Raw genomic sequence first — 25,130 nt, 5'->3', positions numbered from 1 at the left:
TGTATGAATGCAACTCTCCAGAAACACTTTGAAAATGTTGCTTGCGAGCGCTATCTACTGAAACAGAATTTTTTTGTACTCCAAACTGTTTATACACGCTTGTATGACAGGTTGCCTATTTTTCGGACAGAAAAAAATTCCGTTCCAGTAGATGGTGCTCGCAAGCAACATTTTCAAAGTGTGTCTGGAGGGTTGCATACGATCAGGCGTGAATCTTTATAATTAAATTAATAATTACAAATGAAAAGTACAAATAATATTATATAATAAATTATCCTCGAAACTTGTTTATTTGAAGGTTTCACTTCTAACTTGTATGATATGCACACGTTATTTTTTAATTTAAAAAATTTCTGTGTGGCGCGTCATATCTCGAAAAATAGTTTCGATTGCTGCGTTGAGATGGCAGCACAATACAGTTTTTCTGAGAAGAGACATTTAAAAAGTGCTTATAAAACTAATTAATAAATAATAATGGTTAGTAATTTTCTTTTCTTTTTTACTAAGAATTGTAAAATATAATTAAGTTAACTGCATTTAATATGAAATGAAGATCTTGCTGTTAATATGAAATATTTCTACTTATTCACTTTTTGTAATGTACAATATTTTTGTTGGTTAGGAATTATAAGTACAAAAAAAAAATATGAATATATATTAAATATAAATGATTATCTACAGGAACAGTCTTTACAAAAGTGGACACCTTATGCGAAAGAGTACGATCCTTTAAAAGCTGGAAGTATTGATGGAACTGATACAGAACCACATGACAAAGCTGTAAGTCGTGCAATGCAAGCACATTATGAACCACCTCATGGCCTAAAATCTAAACCTGAAAGAACGCTGTTTGTTGCTAGATTTGGTCCAAAGATAACAGAACAAGATTTAAAAGATGTAAATATTTCATAGAATTTTATTAATGATATTAAAAAATGAAAGTTACTGTATAATGTATTATTACAGTACTTTTTTAGATATGGTGAAGTTTTATCGACTAAAATTATAGTTGATATAGTAACAGGTCATTCTCAAGGTTACGGTTTTGTTGAAATGAGAAGCGTTGATGAAGCACGCAGAGCTGTGAGACGTAGTACAGATGCTACGATTAAAGGACATCAAATTTTTGTAGATTTCGAATGTGGTCGTACTATGAAGGGTTGGAAACCAAGAAGATTAGGTATTGATATTTTCAAATGGTTTCTGTAATCATTTTTTTTACTAGTTAAGTGTATAGAAGTTTTTTGAAATGTTTGTGTATCATTTTAGGTGGTGGTTTTGGTGGTAAAAAAGAATCCGGTCAGTTACGATTTGGTGGAAAAGACAGACCTTTTAGAAAGTTGATTTTACCCAATATTATTAAACCATGACTTAGATTTGAATGATCTTTTCAAGAAAGCATAAATTTAGATACTTATCATAGTTAATTTGCAATATTTTGTATATATATATATTTTCTATATTTCTATTGAGATTATTATAATATAAATAATCTATATTTCAATCTTCTAGAAAAATTGAAAAGTAGATTTTACACACACAATTAATATTAAAATCTAATATTAAATTATTAAATACTATTATATTTATTTATTTTATAATGAAACTAATAATTGTAATATAAAAGAAATTGTGTTTTATCACTCAAACACTCAATATAAATTCTTAGTTTGTAATTTTGTTTATAATTAATTTTGGAAATTGTTAATTACTGTAACTTTTGATGAGAATTACTATGAGAAACCCTGATTTGAAATTATTATTTAATATGTAATTTAATATGAACAAAATGAATGTAAATCCAATTTGTAAAGTTGATATGAAGAATTTATATGGAAAGAAACGTTCGAGTTGGTTTCTCAACGTTGTCTGATCTTTCTTCGAAGCTTATACGAAACTTTATATTTCTGTACACGTACATTCAGTGCGCCCTCTCTCGTTCGTAGGTCTCACCATATAAGGAGGCACTCGTCGTGGACTTGAACGTTCATCAACACGTTCAAAGATTTCATGTTTCCAGACTGTATTTAAAATATCTTCATTTTATCAAAAATTTAGATATTTATCCCTACCATTCTTAGCAAACATATCAAATTTTCACCCTTTACATTACTTTCAATACACGTTTATATTTGAATCAAATTTTTACAGATTTCAATCTCACATTTGAAACTATTACTTTGATATTATATTTAATTTAACAATAAGTATTGATAAATGATCAGGGATTGAATTATGTAAATTTAGTAACATGTGGGAAGATACTAAATTTATATTTCGGTCTCATGGAATTAGAAAAAAATGCGTGCGATAAAGAGAGAGGTTTCTTTTAAATATTAGAAAGAACATTGCGGTGGAGTTTGAGTTAAATTATATAAGAGAAAATAAATAAAAAAAGAAGTTATAATTGAAAATTTGTTATCGAATCGAAAAATATTCTTTTCTTGTTATCTTAGAAGTTCATTTTTGATAGAGGAATTGTTTATTAATTAAAAATAGTTTGAATTTAAGAAATACTATAACAATTCTGAGAATGAAAACCAAACTGAGAATAAATTTAAACAAAATAAGGGTGTATCAGAAAACAGTAATCAAATACTTCTATTACGAATCAATTAAAAATAAAAATGATATTAACTCAAACTGAAATAAATCAATATTAGAATAAGATGGATCGATTTAAACAACAAATTTCTTTTCCAACAGAAATGCGGGGGCGAGAACATGTTACCAGAACAGAAAAAGAATATAAAAAATCACAGGTACACACAGCACACAGACATACATAAAAGTGTGTACAACACCAGGGTATAGCCCAATAGAGAGAGAGAGAAAGAGAGTGAGTCCAGTTTATTCGTTGGTAAAGAAAAGAACGTGTAACTACCATTAGACGAAAATAGGTATCGTCGGCCAGGATCGTATCACGCTCAAAACCCCACGGACGTAGATCTCCTTTCTATTAATAGTAACGAACGTGAAGTAAGGATCCAAAGAACAGAAACAGAAACAGAAGAAGAAGAAGAAGAACACATACAAGAATAAGAAGAAGAAAGAAATAAACTAGAAGAAGAAGAAGAAGAAGAAGAAGAAGAGAAGAAGGAGAAGAAGAAGAAGAAGAAGAAGAAGAAAAAGAAGAAGAAGAAGAAAAAGAAGAAGAAGAAGAAGAAGAAGAAGAAGAAGAAGTTACAGGTTCCGAGGTAACCGTTGAAACTCATTCGTACTCAGAGACCGTTCTCAGACCGAACAGTCCGGAGTTGAGTTTCAGAGCCGCTCGAGCTGTTGTGCGGACTCGACATTCCATCGGTTAAAAAGCTTATCATCTCTTTTTAATTTCTCTCTCTTTTTTTTGTGTTTTTTTCTTCTTTTCTTTGTTTTTCGGTTTTGCTGGATTTTCATATTTTCTCACACATTCGAGTCACTTTACTCTATCTTTATTTTTTTCTTGTGTGTGTGTGTGTGTGTGTATATTTCGTTTATAAAAGCTCCATCTCCATTACTTCAGCTACTGGGACTTCAAGCAGTCAACCCCGTTTTTGTGCACGTACACACACACCCATCCAATCTCAACCAATCAACACACGCCACTACTACTACTACTACTATCCGTCATACATTTCAAAAAATAAGAAAATATATATTTTTTACATTCACATCGATTTAATGTAAGTTACATTCAATATTTTTTTTACTTTCTTTCTCTTTTGTTGATCTATTTATATATACAAGGTGTTGGTATTACATGCAATGAAATGACCTAATTTTGCTTTTTTTTTAGACACCTTGTGTATGTGTGTTTATCATAGTTTGTATTATTTCTACATTGTTTTTACATATATATTTAATTATGAAATAATTCATTAATATTTAACATGTTCAAGTAAAGTGGGAAAAATAGTTTTTAATTTTATTTAATAATAAAAAAGAACAAGAGAGAGTGAGAGAGGGTAATATATATATATGTAAAAAAAAACAAGTGGGTTAGAATAAAATTCCATCTGGTTGGAAAAGTAAACGTACCGTGTTTTATGTTTGAAATTCGTCAATCAAAAGTGCATTCCATGTCATATACTTTTAACAAATGTGAGATCAAAAAATGAAATCTATACAAAACTGCGCATAGTGATTTATAAATAAAAAAAAAGAAAAAAACCATTTACGTTAAGGGCGTGTCGTTCAAAATTGTGCAACGGGAGAATCATTGTTTTTTTTTTTTTTTAATTATTTTTCGCAACGATTACGTAAATGACACGTAAATTGGAATCAAAAAATCATTTAACCCTCTTTTCAATTCCCACCCCTGCATATTTGTATATTTTAACAATTTTGTTGGATTCTGACAATATGCAATGGGGGTGTTTTGTTTCTAATCCAATATTTCTATGCATTTCTGTGCATTTCTTTTTGTCAAAAGTATAAATAAATAAATAATTTATTAGAGAGGGGGTTGTTATACAATTTTATAAATAAAATTTGTCGGTACGGGTTTGAAATAATTTTGCAAAATGAAGAAAAAAGATTTGGTTAGAAAAAATTTGGTGTAGGAGGAAAGATTGGGTGCAAAAAAGAAGAAGGGGTGTTAAATGGACGCCATATTGGATTAGAGTAGTATAAGAAGAATTAGGGGAGATAGAAAGAGAGAGAGAGAGAGAGAGTGAATTTCTAAAATTAGAACCACGAGGAAGAGAAGGGACCCGGCTCCTTATAGAGAGCTTGCGACGATGAGCTTGCGGCCAGGGTTAGCAAACTGTTAGTATATGTCTGTCTCTTTCTTACTCTTTCTCTTTTTCTCTCTCTCTCTCTCTCTCTCTCTCTCTCTCTCTCTGTCTGTCTGTCTGTCTCTTTTTCGCACTCTCTTCTTTCGGAATATCAAATTACGTTTAGGTCGGTGCATCGTTGACCCCATTTTGATTACTTTTTCGTTATATTCATTTATTTATTACATTTTCAAAATGCATTTTTGTTTTTTATCTTTTTATTTCAAGTTTAACAAAAAGTAGATATTTTTGTGTGTATGTGTGTGTGTATTTTTCAATCAATATTGGTTCTTTTAAAGTAATGCAATTTTCTTGTTGCAGTTCCTTAACCAACCGCAAACATGTCCGACGATGAGGAACAATACTCGTAAGTATTCAAAAATAATATATATAAAATATAATAGAAAATTATACGTAAAATGAAAGATTTGATTATCAAGAAATTTTTGTTTAAAATAATGATATTACTTATAGGATAATTTTAATTAATATTAGGTATATCAATTACATTTGTTGTTCAGTATTTTTGATATAATTTTGATTCATTTTTTAATTAATTACTCAATTATTTGACGAGAAAAGAAAAAAAACCATAAAGCATATGATGCAATCAAATTGAATATTAAAACATCGAATTAATTGCAACACCTAATAAAAGAAAAAGAAAAAAAAATCAAAGACAGAAGACTACAATTATAAAAGTAATCTAGAAAAGTCATTTTAAAATAAAAAAAGAATACTGTCATTGGTCAATAAGATAAGCCAATAATAAACGATTGTCTATGATCTTACAAAATGGCGTTGATAAAGATGAAAGAAAAGAAAAGTAAAGAAAGAAAAAGAAAAAAGTTTTGAAGGAGGATAACAAGAATTTGAAATAGGTCGTTAAAATGAATAATTGTCGTTTTAAAATGGGGGAAAAACATTTTGGCATGATATCTCGCGTCAACCGATATAATATATATATAACATAACCCTACTTTTCTTATACAAATAGCCCCTATTGAAAAATATTCCGAGGGTTATTCGAGGAAGAACCCTTCGAAGATTATAAGTGTCTTTACGAGCCTATCTCTCGACGATAATCGGGATCGGAATTTTGATGTCGTTGTCACACGTTAACAAAAAAAAAAAAAAAGAAAAGAAAAAGATATAAAGGAAAGAAAAAAAAACACCACACATCTCTCACGTAAGATTAAACTCATCCCCTTTTGCACACACCTTCATCCTTTTTTATCTTTTTATTTTTTTTATCATCTATCGTCATCTCGTCGTTTCATGATCTCGTTTTTTTGTTATCGTCAAAATCAAACCAATGTTATTTTATTCACCATTTTTGTTTTATTTATATAAATTTATTGTAGAGTGAACAATGTTCCTTTTTCGTATTGTTTTATTCGTTTTTCTTAGAAGAATTTTAATTAATACGTTTATTTGTTTGTTATTATTGTTTAATTTGTTTATTCGTTAACGAGAGAGAAATATTTGACTATTCCCAAATTTCCTTTTTATTTGTTACACCCTATTTTCGTGTATGTTTTAATTCGATTGTGTTTTTTATTGTTTGGTTTTTTGATTTTGTTGAAATTTTGTCTATGATTGTTAAAAATAGAGGAACAAACGAAGTTCTGCAAAAGATTTTATTTATTTATTTTTTTTATTATGCGGGTAAAACTTAAAAAAAACGAACGATCAATTTCCATTAGATTTTCGTTGGACGTTTAGAATTGTGGTCGTAGAGCGTGTTGTAATTTATTTAAAATGCAATTTTCTTCACAGAATTACGATAATGCATCCTTTTTTATATTTTTTTTTTCCATTATATTCCGATTTAATATTCATTTTATAGAAAAGGATTTTACACAAATAGTTTTGTTACTAAAGAAATCACATTTCATACAATCGTTAAAATAAACTTTAAAATAAAACAAGAAAAGAACCAATAGAATTGTAAAGTGTATAGGATTAATAAACAAACATAAATTTATAATTAAATAAAATAAAAGAAAAAAGAATATATCAAATACAAACATTGAATATCTATTTGCAATTCGAAAGAAATAAAAAAAAGAAAAATTCCAAAGGTAAATTTTAGGGTGTAGTAAAAATAACAAAACCTTGTTACACTAAAAAAAAAAAGATAAAATAAAAATAGCAAAGTGAAAAAAAAATATTTTTTCCAAACCATTTATCTTAATTTTAATTTATTAACAATAGAAATAAAATAAAATAAAATCTAAACGCGCGAAAGAGAAAGATCTTGTTCTTCTTCTTCTTATTATTATTATTATTTTTGAACGAGTAAAAAAAAAAAGTAAAAAAGGAAAGAAGAATCCCCTTGTGTTATCGTTTTAAACGAATCGAGATAAAAGCTTGAAAAATCGTGTCGTATCGTACAAATAGCATCTACTCCAAACCAACCCCAAGCATCAACCCCCCAACCCCAAACTCTTGATTGTGTAAAATACTATAGTCCAGTTTGTTCAAGCCAACCCAGTTTCTATTTTTTTCTTTTTTTTTTAATAAAAACGAACTGAGCCCCGTTTGCCACCCCCCAGCATTGCCACCCCTTGTACCAACAACTAACAACAATTCTTTTCCTTTTTTTCTGTTTCACAGCAGCGAGGAGGAGGTCGAGGAAGTGTAAGTTTTTTTTCCCTTCTTTGTTTTTTTTATTTCTTATTGTTGATTAATTCTATTATTTGTATTTTTTGTATTTTTGTTTTATATATATATATATATATATAAATTTTCCTTAACAATTTTTTTTTATTATTAAATCATTTTTATGTAATATAAATAAAATTCACAAAAGAAAATTAACACGCACGTTTTTTTTCTCATTTTTCTCTTTTACAGGAAGTAAGTTCCAGTCATGGGTTCTACTTTAATTTCATGGTGCACCCATAGTAACGGTGTGCCATTTACTGCGATAGAAACAAATATTAATTTATTGGAATATAGGTTTTTTTTTGTTTTTTTTTTTTTTTTTTTTTTCTTAGAAATCAAATAACTCGCGTAAAATTTTTTCAAAACGTATTTAGAATTGAAATAGAAGTTCAAATTTAATACAAAATAAAATTTGACTAACATCAGTGGGTAATAGAAATTAAAATTAATAATTTAAATATTTTTATCATATATAAAAAAATAATTGCAATAAATAAATGACAATAAATTACTAAACAATAGACCCATTGGCGTGAAATCAAAATTATTTTGGAATTATTTGTTAAGGAATGTGTCTGGTCTGTCAATAATTTTAAACAATTTCAAGAATTTTATTATGTGATATATATTATTGTTATTTATTTAATAATATATTTGTTGTTCAGTCTAACTCTGTTTGTTAAAAACAAGTCTATAGTTAAAGAAAATAGTTAACAATAGATCAATCTATTATTTGATTAGTATGATGCTAAAGAAAAGATCGCGATGAATCATCTGTCTAGAATTCGAGGTTAGAGTCCAAATTGAAATGGCGTTGGTGGGCAAAATATAATTCAAAAATAATTAAAGATTTATTTGACTAATCCAGTTACCTAAAGAATCAAATTATTTCATTGAAATAAAAGTAGATACGAATATTATTGTAAAATATTTTTGTTTAGTTTATTTTTCTGGAGTGAGGCCGAACACAATACAAGTTTGTTGTAAAGAAACATGTCGACTCAAAATAATGAAAATTTTAATGCTAAAGCTAATAAAACGTTTGTTGAACAGTTGAACGATCATTCTTGAAAATGGCGTTTAAAATTAGAGCAGACCAGCTCCCATCATCACGAAAATAGGGCGACCGGATGGCGCGTAGTTACTATTCCTGCATCTAAGCATATCATTCGTTTCTAAAAACAGATTTAGGTATAGTTTCTATCAGATTTTTTTTCTTTTTTCTTTTTTTTATTACAATCCAACAATTCAGAAATTTTCAGAAATTTTCAAAAATTTTCAAAAATCTTTACAAATCGTACCCAACGTCGTACAAAAGTAAAAACATCAACAATAACATAAAAAAATATCTATTCCATTTTGATAAAAATCTGCTTTACCGATCGAGAAACAAAATGAAGAACAATCCCATTATCCTTGTTTCGTTCGACCCTACTTTCGTTTTGATAATTACAAATATTTCATAGAAAAAAAAAAATAATAAAAGCATGAGATGATTATTAGAACAATTTAGATTAACGTTGGATTACAAACAAAACAGAATTACGCGAATGAAAAGATTCAACACAAATGGCGGTGTTCCTTTAGAAGAAACGGACACCATTTTTCTTTTTAGATAGAAATTATTCTTTTTTTTTTTATTATCAATTCGGTATATGAACAAAAAAATAGTAATAATTTCTAAATAACTCTATCTTTCTATCTACTTATTTTCTTTCATATTTTATTGATCTAATCAAAAAACAAAAAAAAAACAAAAAATCTGTTAAAACCCGTATCACTCATTTCTATCTCTGTGTGTATCTCTTTCTCTCTCTCTTTCTTCTCTCTCTCTTTCTCTTTTTCACTTTTCCACCCGTTTCTCCACATACAACACACAAAACCAATGAACCAACCAACCAACCAACCAACCAACCTAAATGAACCAAAAATGAACCAACCAACTACCAATTACCACTACTACCATCATCATCGTCGAACGATCGACCAACGCGACCAATCCGCGTGTCATTGACCTTGAAAATTGAAAAATCAAAGGCAGCCGGAGAAGAAGATCGAGTAAGTTTATAAATTAATAGACAAGCGTATATAATTGCCACTTTTTAAATTTAATTTATACTCTTTTTTTCATTGTATATACATATATATGTGTGTGTAAATATATATATATATATGTATATATTGTTTTTTTTAATTTCTTTTTGGCAGCTATTGGCTAATTGTTCATATACGTTGTCGTGTTTTTTCACTTTTTTTTCCTGTTACCTAACCACAAATTTTTTGTATTTGTCTATTGTCGGATTACGCTAGTATATTTTCTATCATTTTTTTATTTTTCTAATTTCTCTGTTTCTTTCTCTTTCTATTCTATTTTTTTTTATGTTATTGTCCGCTGAATCTTTCTTTCTTTCTTTCTCTATCTCTCTATTTCTTTTTTACGCTCTTTTTCTATTTGTTATAATGTTTAGTATTTTAATAATAATAATAATAATATTAATAATAATGATAAACGCTGATTACGCAATTATAAATGCTGCAACTACGCCCGCCATTATGCCGCTGCAATTTTATTTCTTTCATATTTATTTTTATTATATATATATATGTATATGTATAAATCATTTTTATATTTTAATTTTTTTTTATTATTATTATTATTATTTTTCATTGATCATGTCTTCTTTCTCTCTCTCTCTCTCTCTCTTTCTTTCTCTTTCTATCTATCTCTTTCTCTTTCTCTTTCTCTTTCTCTTTCTCTTTCTCATATTTGTACATACAAATATATTTTTTCATTCACATTAATTATTCACCTATTCCAATATAACCCCTTCAATCAACCATACCCATCATCCCTTAAACGAAACGTGCCAATTATTTTTATATTTTTATTTTATTTTATTTTTCAAGTAACAGAAAAAATAATTCACACATTTATTTATATATATAATATTTTCTAATATTTTCTAAACTTTTGTAGAAATTTTTTATCTTCCAACAGGTTTTTGTCTTCGAAATGTTTTGCCAACCCTTTTAACAATTTCTTTTATTATCTTATTATCCATTTTTTTACAAATCTTTTTCTTTCTACTTTTCTACCCTTCCCATCAACCCTTTTACTTCTATCATAATTTTTATTAATTATTTTTTATTAAAATATATTCGATATTTTTACTATTTTTTCTCAATCTATACGTAGATTCATCTACATGAAAACATACATGCATACATCATAAAAAAAAGACAAATAAAAAAATACAATCATTCAACCAACCAACCAATCAACCAACGAACCAACCAACCAACCAACCAACCAACCAACCAACCAACCAACCAACCAACCAACCAACCAACCAACCAACCAACCAACCAACCAACCAACCAACCAACCAACCAACCAACCAACCAACCAACCCTCCCATTAATTTATCATACGTTGGTCAGTTTGTTGTCAATTTTTTTCAAGCTGTGTCGCTGCTGTGTCGATGGTTTACACGAGATTACATTTCACCCATCCTTTTTTATGCAATTCCTTCCTTGACAAACAAACAAAACAAAATAAGAAGAAACAATAAGACAAAAAATCAAACCACTTTTTTGTTAAAAAATAAAATTTCATCTTATAAAACATACACACAAACACATACACATGTATTTCACATGACAAAAATTCACAGAAAGAACACACACACCAAAAATACTTTAAAACAAATTCTTACCTACGAAATAAAACCACAGATGAATAATTAAAAAAAAACAAAAAAACAAAGAACAAGAAATTAAAGATCTTTTGTTTTTCACGCTTTTAATTACAACACAGACACTTACATACATAATACAAGTATACTTATTCCTACCTTAAAAAAAAACCAACAAAAGTATCTGTCTATCTCTCTCTCTCTCTATTTCTTTTTCTCTCTCTCTTTCTTTCTTACTTTCTGTAATTTCTTTTGTCTCTATTTTATTTCTAATTTTTTATATATATTTTTTTTATTATTATTAATTAATAATAAATATTGTCGTCCTCGTGCATTTGTTATTATTTGTTGAACGTGTATTCGCATATTCGTTTATATGTCGTATATGATTTTTTATTTCGTGTCCGTCTTCTCGCATTTATCGATTCGTGCCGAATTTAAATAAAAAAGAACTATAAAACAAAAAGAAATATAAAAGACAGCATTTTTGTTGTAATAAAAATGCTTTAAATATATATAAATATATATATATATATATTTTTTTATATATATATTCTAAATATATATATATATATATATGTGAAACAGGTGTATGACAAAATAAAAAGCAAGAGACACGATAAATAAAAATACACTTATGAAAAGGAACAAACGAACGGACTATGGGGATTGGCACAATGCCTAAAGAAATAATATAATAATACCAACTACTAGACACAAAGAATATCTATTATATTACGCAATCACTATAACAGTTGACAAATGATCTTGTTTATCATTCCGTTTCCTATTTATCACATATACTTATGTCATTTTATTTTCGAACGATTTATATTTATCGGTTCGGGGCCTTCTTCTCTCTTCTTTATACTTTCAAAAAACTTTAATAAATAATATTAAAAAAATTAAAAAAATGTTTTGTTGAAAAAACCGTGGTCCGTTCGAATATCAAAAATCTCAAACAATAATAAATAAATATATTAATTAATTAAATACAGTAATTTAAACGATTGACGATGAAAATGTTGACGATTGGAATAGTTACAACAAATTTATTTAAAAAAGTGATTATGCCTATGGACAAAATTTCATCCCGGCTTATTATTGTTAATTGTATTCGTGCTTTTGCGCAAAAAAGAAAATTATATATATATATTATATACGAACAAATTTGTTGTACACACACACGCAAAGCAAATATACATTTTTATTGTATTAGTATACTATTGCATTTACGTACACGCGCACAATTATTATAATTTATCAAAAATTAATACGCGATTATGTTTAAAGATCTTTGTTAGTTTTTTTTATTTTTTTTTTATTTTATTATATACATACACATACACACATTTTTACCTATTGTTTTTTTTGTTCTTCTTTAGTAGTAGTGAAATATTAATCATTCTTTACTTTCTCTTTTTTATAGGGGTAGGGCGTCCCAAAAGTAAGTTGAAATCGCTCGAAGGTTGTTTTATTCTTATATATATACGTCAATAATCTTTCTTCAACCTCAACCCCCTCTTCAACCACCCACCCCCTCAACAAACAACCCTCTTCTACTATCTATCTTTTCTATCTATCTGTCTCTATGTGTTTTCTTTTTTTTTCGTTCGCTAAGTCTGACCAATAATTCCCACAGCAACAACCCCCAACTACGATTTGTTAATTTTTTTAATTGCAAAAAGAAGAAAAAAATTAAAGGGGCAGAGCAAATTTTCTTCAATGAAAACGCTTGGAACACAAATTGTCTTTTTTTTATTTGCATCAATTATAGTTAATGCAATAATTAATTGTTTAATTAATTAATTAATTCTTGGCAGGAAAAGAAAAAAATATAAAATAGTGGGAGAGTTACTGCTTTTTTCTTTTTCTTTTTTTTGTGTGTTCGTCTCACGTTAAAACCTGGCACGAGCAAGTAGAGTATTCCTTCTTCATTCTGATTGGTCGAGTGCAATTGCATAACAAGCATATGCAACTAATTTAACTTGCGTCTGCTGGACACCTGCCAACAACTCCGATGTTACATGGTTGCATATGTGTCTTTTCTTTTTGTATGTATATATATTAATACTTATTGTTAGTATTATATACATACACATACATATATACTTATGTATTATATACTATACATGTAATAAGTTTATTTTTAAACCTTGAAAAATGCTCGAGTTTATATAAAAATTTAGAAAAGAACAAACAAATTAAATCCCGCCAAGAATTATATAAAAATGAAATGAAATGAAAAAAGAAAATTAGTCAATCCTATCAAACACTTTAGCCCTTTTTTTGTACCATAATTTTCTTCTTAGTCCCAAATTTTTGAGCATAGTTTTGTTTTTTTCTCTCAGTATACTTCTATTACGCAATTCAAACACACAATCCCGCCATATTTTCTTTTTCGTGTTCTTTTTAATCTATTTATTTATCTGTCTATCTTTTCTATCTGTCTATTTATCTATGTTTTTTTTCACATCTCTGATTTAATAATAATTATTGTACATTAACGGAGTGAGAACAAATTTCTTGTACATAATTTTCAACGTGTGTTTCAACGTATTATGTATTTATGTACACCATTTACAACCCTTCAATCCCAACCAACCCCTATCTCACTCACCCTCTTTTATCATCGTTTATAAATTATTGTAAATATGTTATGAACATTTTTTTTCGTACCATTCACGTTGTACACCTTTTTATTTTATTTTTATTTTTAAAAGAAAACAAATTCCTGGTGTTGTTGCATTGTTCGTTCCATCAAAATCATTCTATCCAATCAACACCCTTTATCCCTCACCCCCACCCTCAAACCAAATAATTCGTGGCGATTTTGAACACGCGGAGGGTGGTGTGTGTGTTTCCTCCCCATTACCCCCAGTGATTTATTTCTTTTCGCATAATATTTCACCAACATAATATTTTCATAAACAAGAAATTAATAAAAAGTAAACAAAAAAAACGTGCTTGCACGTTAATTTTTTTTTTTTTTAATTATTAATTTATAATTTTCTCATATACTTACTCTATTTCTTTCCTATATTTATTTCTATCTATTCACACATTTTTTTAATAAACAAATTGTCCGTCCGTTTCTGCCTATTTGTCCGTCTCTTTTTATTTTTTTTTTTTTTAATTAAATTAAATTTCGTTAATTTTTTTTTGTCTCTCTCTCTGTTTCTGTCTATCTCTATCTCTTTTTTTAATTTATGTTTGTTTATTTGTCATTGTCAAAAGTGTCCGTCCGCCTGTACGTGTGTGAGTTGGTTTATCGTTTGAATGTATGTGTGCGCAAAATAAAAAATACAACTACAACAACAAAAAAAGCAAATACACGACATAAACAATTAACTTATTGTCGATGCGCAGCGAGAATGAATGATTATGGTGTATAATTACGAATTACGATGACGATGACGATGACGATGACGATGACGATGACAATGATGACGATGATGACGATGATTGAAAAGTGATGATGATGATGATGATGATGATGACGATGATAAGATGAAAATAAAAAAAAAATTATTATTGCGTAACGAAAGGATATCAAAAACAGAAAACTGTTAAAGTCTTTTTGCGAAAGACAGTCTGACCAACTGTTATATTTTTTTTTTTTAAATCAACTATCGGAGCAACGAGCTTTATTTTTCATTTTTTCCAAATAAGGATTATTTAAAACAAACGAGTCTTCTTATATTTTGTTTTCGTTCCGGCACCCTCCAGGGACTCCGCGGAGAATCCTGAGTTTATGAAGGTCAGTGCTACCCTAATTATTTATCTCATTTTTTTCTTTTTAAATATTAATTTATTTAATTTCAAGTGAAACTTGTATTTTTGGTTAATAATATATTTTTTTTGGTAATCAATTAAAAGTAAAGAAGAATTATATATATATATATATATAGTATAAAATTGAATTGTTAATAAATAAAAATAATTACAGAGACAAGAACAGAAGAGAAGTGATCTAGATGAACAACTTAAGGAATACATCGCGGAATGGAGAAAACAAAGAGCCAAGGAAGAAGAGGAGCTCAAACGACTCAAGGTTTTTAAACTAACCTAACTTATCGTCCATATTTTTTTCTTTATATAACTGTTATCAATAGGTAAAATATAATAAAATAAACAAATATATAATAAAAAATTATATATATAATATATTATAAAAAAACCAAAATAATAATAATAATAATAATAATAATAATAATAAATATTGTTTAGGAAAAACAAGCTAAGCGCAAGATCACTCGCGCAGATGAAGAAAAAAGATTGGCTCAGAAGAAGAAGGAAGAGGAGGAACGTCGTCAACGTGAAATCGGTATATATATGCACACTTATATTATTTATTAGACAAATTAATTAATTAAAAAATGATCATAATGGGAGACTAATGATCTCTTAAAAAAAAAAACAATACCACTTTTCAATGTTGCTTCTGGCCATTTTATTTTCTTTTCAATCTCGTCTCATTCTTCTTTCTTTTGTAAAAAAAAAAATTGCACAGAGGAAAAGAAACAACGCGACATAGAAGAAAAGAGACGACGCCTCGAGGAGTCTGAAAAGAAACGTCAGGCTATGATGCAAGCAATGAAAGATCAAGCAAGCAAGAAAGGACCTAACTTTACCATTACCAAAAAGGACCTCGGGGTAAGTAAGTTCTCGATCATTTCGATCGAGACCTATTCTATCTACCATTTTCTTCTCTTTTTCTTTTTTTCTTACAAGAATAAAATATAAAATACAAAAATAATTATTTTATTAAATTAGCCAATAAATTTGGTACAGGTTGCTTCTCTTTCTCCAACTGAAACAAAAATTAGAGTTACATTATTTTAAAATACTGTTAAATTTTACTTTACCCTCTTGCTACTCAATCCGAGCATTGCATTATCCCCACTACGATTATTCAGCTATTTAAACGTTGTAAAACAATTTTCAAGATGGTGGTCAGTAATGGAGGAAAGGGAACTCTCTTAGGATTGCAAGAAACGAATGATTTACAATTGTTTTTAATTATATTTCTACAACTGCATAGATTTATTGGCTAAATTAATAAAATAATAAAATTAATTTGTGTTTTGTTATCAATTAATTCACTTAGGTAGGCCATTTTTATGAATTATTTAATAGATTTTCATTTTGCGAATTAGGGTAATCTTTCATCCGCCCAATTGGAACGTAACAAGACGAAGGAACAACTTGAAGAAGAGAAAAAGATATCTCTGAGTATTCGTATAAAACCATTAGAAATTGAGGGTCTGTCAATCGATAAATTACGTTTCAAGGCCACCGAATTATGGGAATCTATCGTTAAATTAGAAACCGAGAAGTACGATCTTGAGGAGAGACAAAAACGTCAGGATTACGATGTGAGTTTCTGCATATTTTTTATCAACCTTCAAATACTCGATCTAATTTTATCTTAACGATTCGACCCTAACAAAAAATTTTACCCCAAGGAAAAAAAGTAATCGATTTTTAATTAACCTAAAAACTTGTTCCTTGTCATTCTGTAAAAAATCAAACGTTAAAATTAAAATTTGAAGGTTTAAATATATATTCAAAATAATACTTAATTATATTCCTTATTTTGATGATGATGATGATGATGAATGATGATGATGATGATGATGATGACTCCAAGATGGTGACCCTTTGAAATTCTTCATTGCAGCTTAAAGAGTTGAAGGAACGTCAGAAACAACAGTTGAGGCACAAGGCTCTGAAGAAAGGACTCGATCCTGAAGCTCTCACTGGCAAATATCCTGTAAGTAAAAAAAACAAAATATATTAGTAAATGCTCCTTCCCAGGTTATACAAAATGCATGATTATTTATAAACAAAAAAAAACAATTTTAATTTACAGCCGAAGATCCAAGTTGCATCGAAATACGAACGTCGTGTTGATACCAGGTCCTACGATGACAAAAAGAAATTATTCGAGGGTGTAAGTATTACTCTTTCATTTTATCTTTTTTTTACCCTGTAACCTTTTAAGGGTTGTTAAGAATAAAAACAAATTTTTTCGAACGGTGCTGTAAATGAAAAAAAAATAAAAAAAAGGGGGAATAAAAAAATACAGGGTGTTGTTGCGTTTAAAGTTTACATACGAAGAATTGAAGAAATGAAAACCATTAGAAAAAAAATACACACACATATATATACACATGTCCAATTGGAAAACAAAGAAGATGTTTTTTGTCAGTGAGAATTGTTGGAATTGTAATCGCAGGGCTATGACACGCTTTTAGCGGAGTACAACGAGAAACTGTGGAAACAGAAAACAGAACTGTTCATGAAGCGCAACAAAAGTGAGTTGGATTCGATCGTATCTTCTCTATAAGTGTACCAGTTCTATTTGACCAGCACCCTTAAAGTCCCAGACCAACTTTTTGTCGCTTGAATTTTTTGAATGCACTTCGTAAAACCCTTTTGATACAACTCGTTGATAATGTTGACCAAACCCTACCCCTCTAAGTATTTTTGTTCTCTCGTAAGTTTGACTAAACTATCGAGCTGAACCTTCATAAATTATTACAATTATTATTATTATTATTTGATATTAATATTATTCTATTTTATTTTGTAATGTTCAATGAAGACAAATTTCAACTTAAGAATCCATCCACGTACTTTTAGCACGGAACACAGTGTTCGTGTTTAATTCCAAAAAACTTTGAAGGAATAATTTTGATAAAACTTTATTGCAAATACCAACACAAGAAAGTCTATGGTTGGAATTGTCCCTGTTCGTTTAATTGAGTATATAGTTTGAAGATTTTTTTTTTGTTGGGTTTTATTGTAAATTAAGTTGGTATACGTATTTTAATTTTGGTAATCAATGTCTTAACTTTTTGTAATTGGCAAAGCAACATTTGCCTCATTTCTAAACAAAACCCTCCAACCAACCCCCTTTTTCTTGTCACCAACGAACTACGCCCTCTCAACGCCAAGAAGAACAGAAAATGAAAAAAAAAAACATTCCAGAGAATATTATATTTCTATCTCTGAGTATAAATGAACCAGGCGTTGTTCTCGTTTAGATGTGTGTTCTGTAAAACTGTATCCCTGCATGCCATTTGTGTCCATTAATGTTACAGGGTCTGACCGAACAGCAAAAGGAAATCATGGAAAAACAATGGGCCCAACAAAAAGAACAGTTCCTTGGTCGTCAAAAGAGTATGTATTCAATAATTATCCTTAAATTCTTCCAATATATTCAATATTTTCTTTTTTTTTCTGTACCAATTTGTGTAGGATCGATTACGTGATCGATTAATTAAAATTAATTCGATTTAATTGGATGTATTATGAAGAATTTAAGGAACGACAAATGACTGATCGGTTGGCCATTTTGATTTTTTTCTTCGTCCAAAAAATGGCGGACTAGTCAGCCATATTGGTTTATTTCACTAGATGACCAATTACTTTTTTGAAGTAGTAGTTTAAGTAGTTTTTCTGATGAAAAAAATATGAAAAATAATGCAAAAAAATATATTAAATAAAATAATACAAAAATACTATAGCGAAATTGCCGAAATGGTTCGGCGAGAGGCCCGGAAAGAAAGCTGGCGATCCAGAATCACCTGAAGGCGAGGAAGACGTTAAAGCTGCAGCCGATGATGACCTGGAGGAACCACAATTCGATGAAGAAGAAGAAGAAGAGGAGGAGGAGGAAGGTGAGGAGAAGGAAGAAGGTGAGGAAGAGGAAGAGGAAGAGGAGGAAGAGGAGGAAGAAGAAGAGGAAGAAGAGGAGGAGGAAGAGGAAGAAGAATAAAAATTGCTGTTCGGGAGCTATTATTATTATTATTATTATTATTATTATTATTATTATTATTATTATTATTATTATTATTATTAATTAATTAATTATTATTATTTTAATTATTATTAATTATTATAATTATTATAATTATTATTATTAATATAATTACGATTATTATTATTATTATTATTATTATTATTGACCACGAGGACCTAATCTTAAAAAAAGAGAATTAAACCAAAAAAAGAGAAAAAAGAGGAAAAAAGAAGAACTAAATAAAATAAATGAAAAGAGTAAAAACTAAAGATGATAAAAAGAAAAAGTAATCTATGTACTCTAAAAATGGGAGCCTTGAAGAGAGTGTTGTGTGTGTGTGTGCGTATGTTAATAATTTTCACATACGCGCGCTCGTATATGAACAATTTATTATTTAACATTGAAATTAAAACTGCTGCAACGCCTTGAAAAGTTTAACAAATTATATCTCAAAAAAACAAATTTGTTCTACACCTTTATATGAGGAATTATTTTTCGATTGATCCTTGTATATTAATAAACACGCACACAGGTCTACTTACAAGTATGGTACGCATACTTTTTTTTTATTATTGAACATACAAAACTACACCCCCTAAGAACTTTTTAAGTTATACGAGTAGAACAACGACGACGTTGCTGGGTTCATCGATTTCACACAAATAACTATACTTTCAATAACGATCGATAAAGTCATTTTCTTCTTGGGTGTTAAAGAAAGAAACACAAAGAAAAATGATCATTCGTATCGTCTATCAATTTATTTCTTATTGTATTTTGACACATTGACAATATTTATTTATTCTCGTTATTTATTCAATTTATCTCCAACGAAAGTAATACAAAAAAAAAGGGAAACAAATCTTTTCGAATTAATCTTCTCGCAAGGTTCTCGTCTTCTACGAAATTCCATTATGATAAAAGAAAAAGAAAACAAAAAAGACACTTTTAAATATTCATTTTGAAACCCAAGTTTTAAAAATTCATAATCGAATCTAAAGAAATAATTCAAATAAAAATAACAATAATTATGAAAATATGATGAAGAAAAAAAATAATTAAAAATACGAATGTTTTATGAAACAAAAAAAAAATAAAGAATTTTAAATGGAAACATCGGAACTGGTTGCATCAACACAAAAACTGTATAATCCGGATTTTTCGTTTTTCGTGTATATTTGAGGAAATACGAGAAGTAGATAGCGGAAAAGAGAGAGAGAGAGAGAGAGAGAGAGAGAGAAAAACCCAGTGAGAGGTCATACGTGAGTATTTCATGACGAAGGGAAAAAAAAATCATAACGGTAGCACTTTTCTTTCCTTTCCCCCTTTTTTTCCAACTCCCTCACTCTCTTTTCCCTCTTTTTTTTTTATTTCAATGTGCGGCCCCAGAGGTTTCTAAACAGGCTCACTTGACCCCGACCTTTTACTCGAGTATTCTCTCTTCTATTACGAGTGTGCTCCGATGTTGTAGCTCGAAAATAACCGAGCGAGCCACAGCAACCGCTTCTTTATAACGATTTTTCTTCTCCTCTTTCTCTCTCTCTCTTCTTTCTTTCTTTTTTTTCCTTTTCTTTTTCTTTTGTATCCTTTTATTTCTACGATCGATATCATCCAACGTTTATATTCTCATTCTGTCTCGTACAATTTTTATATATTACTAAAGTAAATCAAATCTAATATGATAGTACATTGGATAGTACAACAAACAACAAAATAAAACTAGGTTTATTCAAATACAAAAAAAAGAAAAAGGGAAAGAAGAAAAACGTGATATTAAACTTTGATAATAAATTGATCAATATATCTATATATGTTGATATTCTATTCCTAATGGTTTTCAATTTAATTATTGATCTATATAAGGATTCCAAAGGTACCTAATCAAATATATATATATATATATATATATATATATATTTGTATATACATATATGTTGTTGGTTGCAATAGTGGGAATATTGAACTGTCTGGTCTATAAATGGTAACTAAAGTTTCTAAATATGTCTTCTTTACCACTATACAAGACAAAGCAATAATTTTAAATATATATATTAGCATGGCTATATGTGTGTGTGTGTGTGTGTGTATCTGTGAGAAAGAGAGAGAGAGATAGAAATGACGTGACATCGAACTGAACCAAGAATAGAGAGGAACCTATCACATTTCGTTGGATAAAACACGACTCTGCTTACGTATGGATAAGTATATAAAGTAACACACACACATGTATATATATATATGTATATACATAGTTTGGTATATACGTAAAATGGTAGGATGAAAATAGTGTGTGTAGAGAATTCAGTCTGCATCAATATTCCATTCAAGTTTCCCGGTGTTGGTATAAAAGTTAGACATTACTCATTCTATCTCTCTCATTCCTTTTATACTTCATTGTATTCCTTTTGTTATATTTCTTATACATACTAAACATAATTTCTTTATGTATATATATATATATCTATGCATATAAAATTTGAAGTTACTAGGCTACTTCTGCGCATTCTGTTTCACGCATGCACAATTTTAATTCAATTTAAAATTATATTTATTAATGTTTTCAATCATTAATTAAAATATTATATACCAATTATTATTTAATTAATAAATTCATCGAATCATATGATTAAATTAATCAAATTGTTTATTAGTTTAATTTATAATTATTGTTTTATTATTGAAATTAATTTTAACCACTTATTGAAAGAAGTTTTTTGCGCATGCGCATAACTACTCTGATAGAAAGAAAAATAGAAAGAGAATAATATTAAATTATAATTATTTTCTTTTACTATAATTAACAATTAAATAATTAAATATTTATTAAGAATATATCGATAAATAAATAATATAGTAATATTTATATTTTATTGCAAAATTTTGATTTACTGATAGGTTAGGTTTTTTCTTACCCATACAAACGTGTCGGCAATATGTGACATATAAATACCATGACTATATAAAGTAAACTGCATAAATTAATTAAAATGCATTACACAGATAGGATGGATCGAAAGGATAACGAAAAATTGAATATGAATGAGAAGAGAATGAGAAAGTCAAAGAGAAAGAGATGGAGAGATTTCCAGTGAGTAACTATTAATAATGATGGCGGCCGGCACGAGTATTTCTTTCTCTCTCTTTTACATCTCCTTCTCCGTGATTTCCGTAGTAAGACCGGTTCGATAGTAGCCTTCGTTTAAAATAGTGTTCTCGTGTTAGTATATTCACATTTATCGTTCAATAATACATAAAAAAAGAAAAAGAGTTCATTTAAATTTTCACCTAATAATTCATTGGTAATGATTCGATTTAATATTAACTCACCTGAGTTATAGATTAAAGTACCAAAAATAGATTGTCAAATGTTGTTGGTTGAGAGAGAAAGAGAGAGACGCCTTTGTTGCTAAAAAACTGGTAACTTGTCACTAAGCGCCATCGAGCATCAGTTTGACCAACCCCCTGTAAACAAACACCACCAAATATTAAAACCCTAATACAATTTTCTACTAAGAAAACGGGTGTATTTAGTATGTAAGTATATGTATACACTTATAATATGGATGTGTTAAGTAAAAAGTATATGTATGTATAAATTTTAACTATGTGTAACGTCTTGCAACGCGCGCGCACCCTAACGCGACCTGTTGCTATTTTTTCAACTACTTTTCTAATGTCCAATCTAATTTACCGACCGAGTCCACCGTACGAGATATAATCAATTTCATTGTGTGTCCGTGGGTTATCTTTTTAAAGAGCTCTAGCACGTGTGTATATGTGTGTATGTGTGTGTGTACACGCGTTTGATAACAACAAAAAAATAATCTAAATTAATATTTAACAACGATGTAAAAAGTTTAATAAAAAGATTTGTTATAATTATTTTTATTTGAAACATCAGGAAGAGGAAGAGGATTATACGTTTGTCATGGCGGTGATCATCCAAGAAGACGATGAGAGATACGTTTGCATTGTTGACATGGCTACCGTGCTTGCAACCAAGGAACGAAAGAGAGGTAGAATGAGGAGCTGACTAAGACGAGGCTTGCATTCGAGAAAGTCCTCCCAATCGATGAGGTAAGTCATTTTTTTTAATGACATTTTTTCATATTTTAACCCATTTTTACATTTTTGCTCTGTTTTACTTTTACTCAATTTCATTCTATCTCTCGATAAAGAGAAAAATATATGACAGAAAGTGCATATAATGCAATAGTCTCTGACGTTGTCAACGAATGTCCTTTATTGCTACACTAATACTTACTTAATACTCTTACTACTACTACTACTATTAGCGTTACTGTTATATTTCTTCTTCTTCTACCTTTTTAACAGCGCGGCATAGTGTCACTCTCCCTATACGTGCTCTCAGCGCCGCGACCGGCATCTGTATGAGTGGGGAACATGCGCGAAAATCTACCGCGCCGCTGTTTACCCCCACTCCTAGTAATCCCTCCGTTGTGCTCGCGAACTCCCTAAGAGCACGACTGAATATTTACGAACGGTGGCGCGCATGCGCTATCACACGGTCGGCTCGCGTCAACGTTCGGTCAACTTCGGTTCTTCTTCGTATATTTTCGTATTAACCGCGAAATTTCAGCCGTCTAATTTGGTACCTCCAGTTGCGTTCACTAACGCGAATTAGAATCAACCTCGGTATTAGATTTAGAATAATCTACGTTACTTCACTTACGATTTTTTAAATACTTCAGTTTAATCGTCATTGTATTTTTCTTTTCTTTTTTCTTATTTAAGTGCAATTTTTTACAATTGTTCCGAGGAGTCCATACTTGGGAATACAAAAGTTTCCTCATTTATTGGTAAGTAATTTATATTTTATTATTTGTCATTTGTCAAAATAATTATTAAAACTGTGTATTCGATTGATCGATAAACTAAAACCAAAAAGAAAATTATTATAAATTTAATTAGACTACCATCGTTTTACTTACTTGATTATTTTCTTAGTTACGTGTAAAAACTATTGTAATAAAAATAAATCATCTGGCTTTTAACAACACAAAAGATTACATAAGTACTCGATGCAAATGATTCAAACGCTTATTCGAAATTAAAATACTCCAATTATTATTATCCTAACACCAACACGTTGAAACAAAAAATCTACGGTAAAAAAAAAAATTATAGGTTAAAAAACACATGGAGACATACGTTGTATAAAACGTTTCAAATAAATTAGTTGGACAGTTTTATTGGATTACCATGCAATTAATAATAAACGTTAATACCTCGTTTCATTTCTGACCATAAAGTTACAAATATTATCGGCGTTACACATGAAAAAAACAAATAAAAGGAAGAATATTTTTTTTTATGGGGAATTGCATTCAATGTATTTACGGATGTGTGTAAGTGTATATATGTGTACAATGTATGTCAACCGGTTCAATAAGTTTCATATCACCTTGATATTCGTTGTAAATCTGTCGTTGTTATAAATTGTCCACCCTTTTCCCTTCTCGTCCCTTTTGCATCCTCAAACCCTTTCTTTACCATCCTTCTTTAACTTTATATACCATTTAACGTGTGTTTTCAATTTGCACGTTAATTCTCAAATACCAAACCACAGGAAGCATTACCATGCAAAGTTATTTGGAATTACTGCCAAAGACCCTGAGGCACGTTTATTAAAAACCGTCATCAGAGTAACACGTTTTTCTTTCTAAAGAATGAACCATTTAAAACGAGAAAGAGAGAGAAAGAGAGAATATAGTTAATAGATATTGAATATGTTTGTTAATAAAATAAAAAAAACATTTCTGTTAAAGGTATAAAAATGTTAATACAATCAACGTGTGATTTGATTTTTGTTTTAACTCGTTTCTTTGATAAAACATTTTTCATTTCATTTAACTGTAACTTTAAAATTAAATTAAAGAATCAACTGTAAATATTCTGATAGTTAGTTATTGTTATAAAGATAAATTCTATAGAGTTTCAAATTTTTCTAACGATTATTTTGATCGGAATAAAAAATTGATTATTCGATACCAAAAACCATCCCAAACTTGGGGGATATTTTTTAAATTTATTTCCAACCATGCACGTTCTTCAGGGAACATAAACATATTTAAAATACCCAAAATGTAATGTTATAATGTTAGGGGTTAACATTTTTCTTATTTGTGTTCTTTTTAACACGTAATATGTTACATAAGAAAGATCGATCGATCATAAGGG

At 29.0% G+C, this 25,130-nt stretch overlaps 2 protein-coding genes and 1 long non-coding RNA gene across 11 annotated transcripts; 2 read left to right on the top strand and 1 right to left on the bottom strand.

The window, feature by feature from the left end:
• Positions 1-344: 344 nt before the first annotated feature.
• LOC107070978 (U11/U12 small nuclear ribonucleoprotein 35 kDa protein) lies at positions 345-3,590 on the top strand. Its single transcript, XM_015329569.2, has 5 exons — positions 345-477; positions 682-897; positions 967-1,180; positions 1,270-3,303; positions 3,503-3,590. The coding sequence occupies exons 1-4, from the start codon at positions 475-477 to the stop codon at positions 1,368-1,370; spliced, it is 534 nt and encodes a 177-aa protein (XP_015185055.1). The 5' UTR covers positions 345-474; the 3' UTR covers positions 1,371-3,303; positions 3,503-3,590.
• On the top strand, positions 3,216-19,076 carry TpnT (troponin T, skeletal muscle). 9 transcript variants are annotated; one of them, XM_089173901.1, is made up of 13 exons: positions 3,216-3,303; positions 5,076-5,121; positions 7,374-7,397; positions 12,549-12,566; positions 14,849-14,879; positions 15,069-15,173; positions 15,350-15,446; positions 15,633-15,775; positions 16,279-16,497; positions 16,803-16,895; positions 16,995-17,075; positions 18,229-18,307; positions 18,655-19,076. In XM_089173901.1, the coding sequence occupies exons 2-13, from the start codon at positions 5,096-5,098 to the stop codon at positions 18,903-18,905; spliced, it is 1,167 nt and encodes a 388-aa protein (XP_089030027.1). In that variant the 5' UTR covers positions 3,216-3,303; positions 5,076-5,095; the 3' UTR covers positions 18,906-19,076. The 9 variants fall into 9 exon arrangements, with proteins under 9 accessions (XP_089030027.1, XP_089030026.1, XP_089030030.1 ...); XM_089173900.1 differs by lacking the exon at positions 3,216-3,303 and adding an exon at positions 3,516-3,662; XM_089173904.1 differs by lacking the exons at positions 3,216-3,303; positions 18,229-18,307 and adding exons at positions 3,516-3,662; positions 17,361-17,439.
• Positions 19,077-21,737: 2,661 nt separating this feature from the next.
• On the bottom strand, positions 21,738-23,743 carry LOC107070940 (uncharacterized). The gene is made up of 2 exons (XR_016177014.1): positions 23,254-23,743; positions 21,738-22,391 (listed from the first exon to the last, which is right to left on the bottom strand). It is a non-coding gene; the product is annotated as an uncharacterized LOC107070940 (long non-coding RNA).
• Positions 23,744-25,130: the final 1,387 nt, after the last annotated feature.

Source organism: Polistes dominula, unplaced genomic scaffold, assembly GCF_049000335.1.
Source record: "Polistes dominula isolate Pdom_NZ unplaced genomic scaffold, Pdom_raw_medaka contig_75, whole genome shotgun sequence".
NCBI classification, from domain to species: Eukaryota; Metazoa; Arthropoda; class Insecta; order Hymenoptera; family Vespidae; genus Polistes; species Polistes dominula.
This window is presented reverse-complemented; position numbering and strand designations above follow the sequence as displayed.

What these genes read in the sequence shown, in the direction of transcription:
- LOC107070978 (XM_015329569.2), top strand. An exon ending in CAGAACAAGATTTAAAAGAT is followed by an intron (nt 898 to 966) that starts GTAAATATTTCA and finishes GTATTATTACAG; the next exon opens with TACTTTTTTAGATATGGTGA. An exon ending in TTGGAAACCAAGAAGATTAG is followed by an intron (nt 1,181 to 1,269) that starts GTATTGATATTT and finishes GTATCATTTTAG; the next exon opens with GTGGTGGTTTTGGTGGTAAA.
- TpnT (XM_089173901.1), top strand. Translation starts at nt 5,096, where the DNA reads ATGTCCGACGATGAGGAACAATACTC. An exon ending in AAAAGAAATTATTCGAGGGT is followed by an intron (nt 17,076 to 18,228) that starts GTAAGTATTACT and finishes TTAATGTTACAG; the next exon opens with GGTCTGACCGAACAGCAAAA. An exon ending in GTTCCTTGGTCGTCAAAAGA is followed by an intron (nt 18,308 to 18,654) that starts GTATGTATTCAA and finishes AAAATACTATAG; the next exon opens with CGAAATTGCCGAAATGGTTC.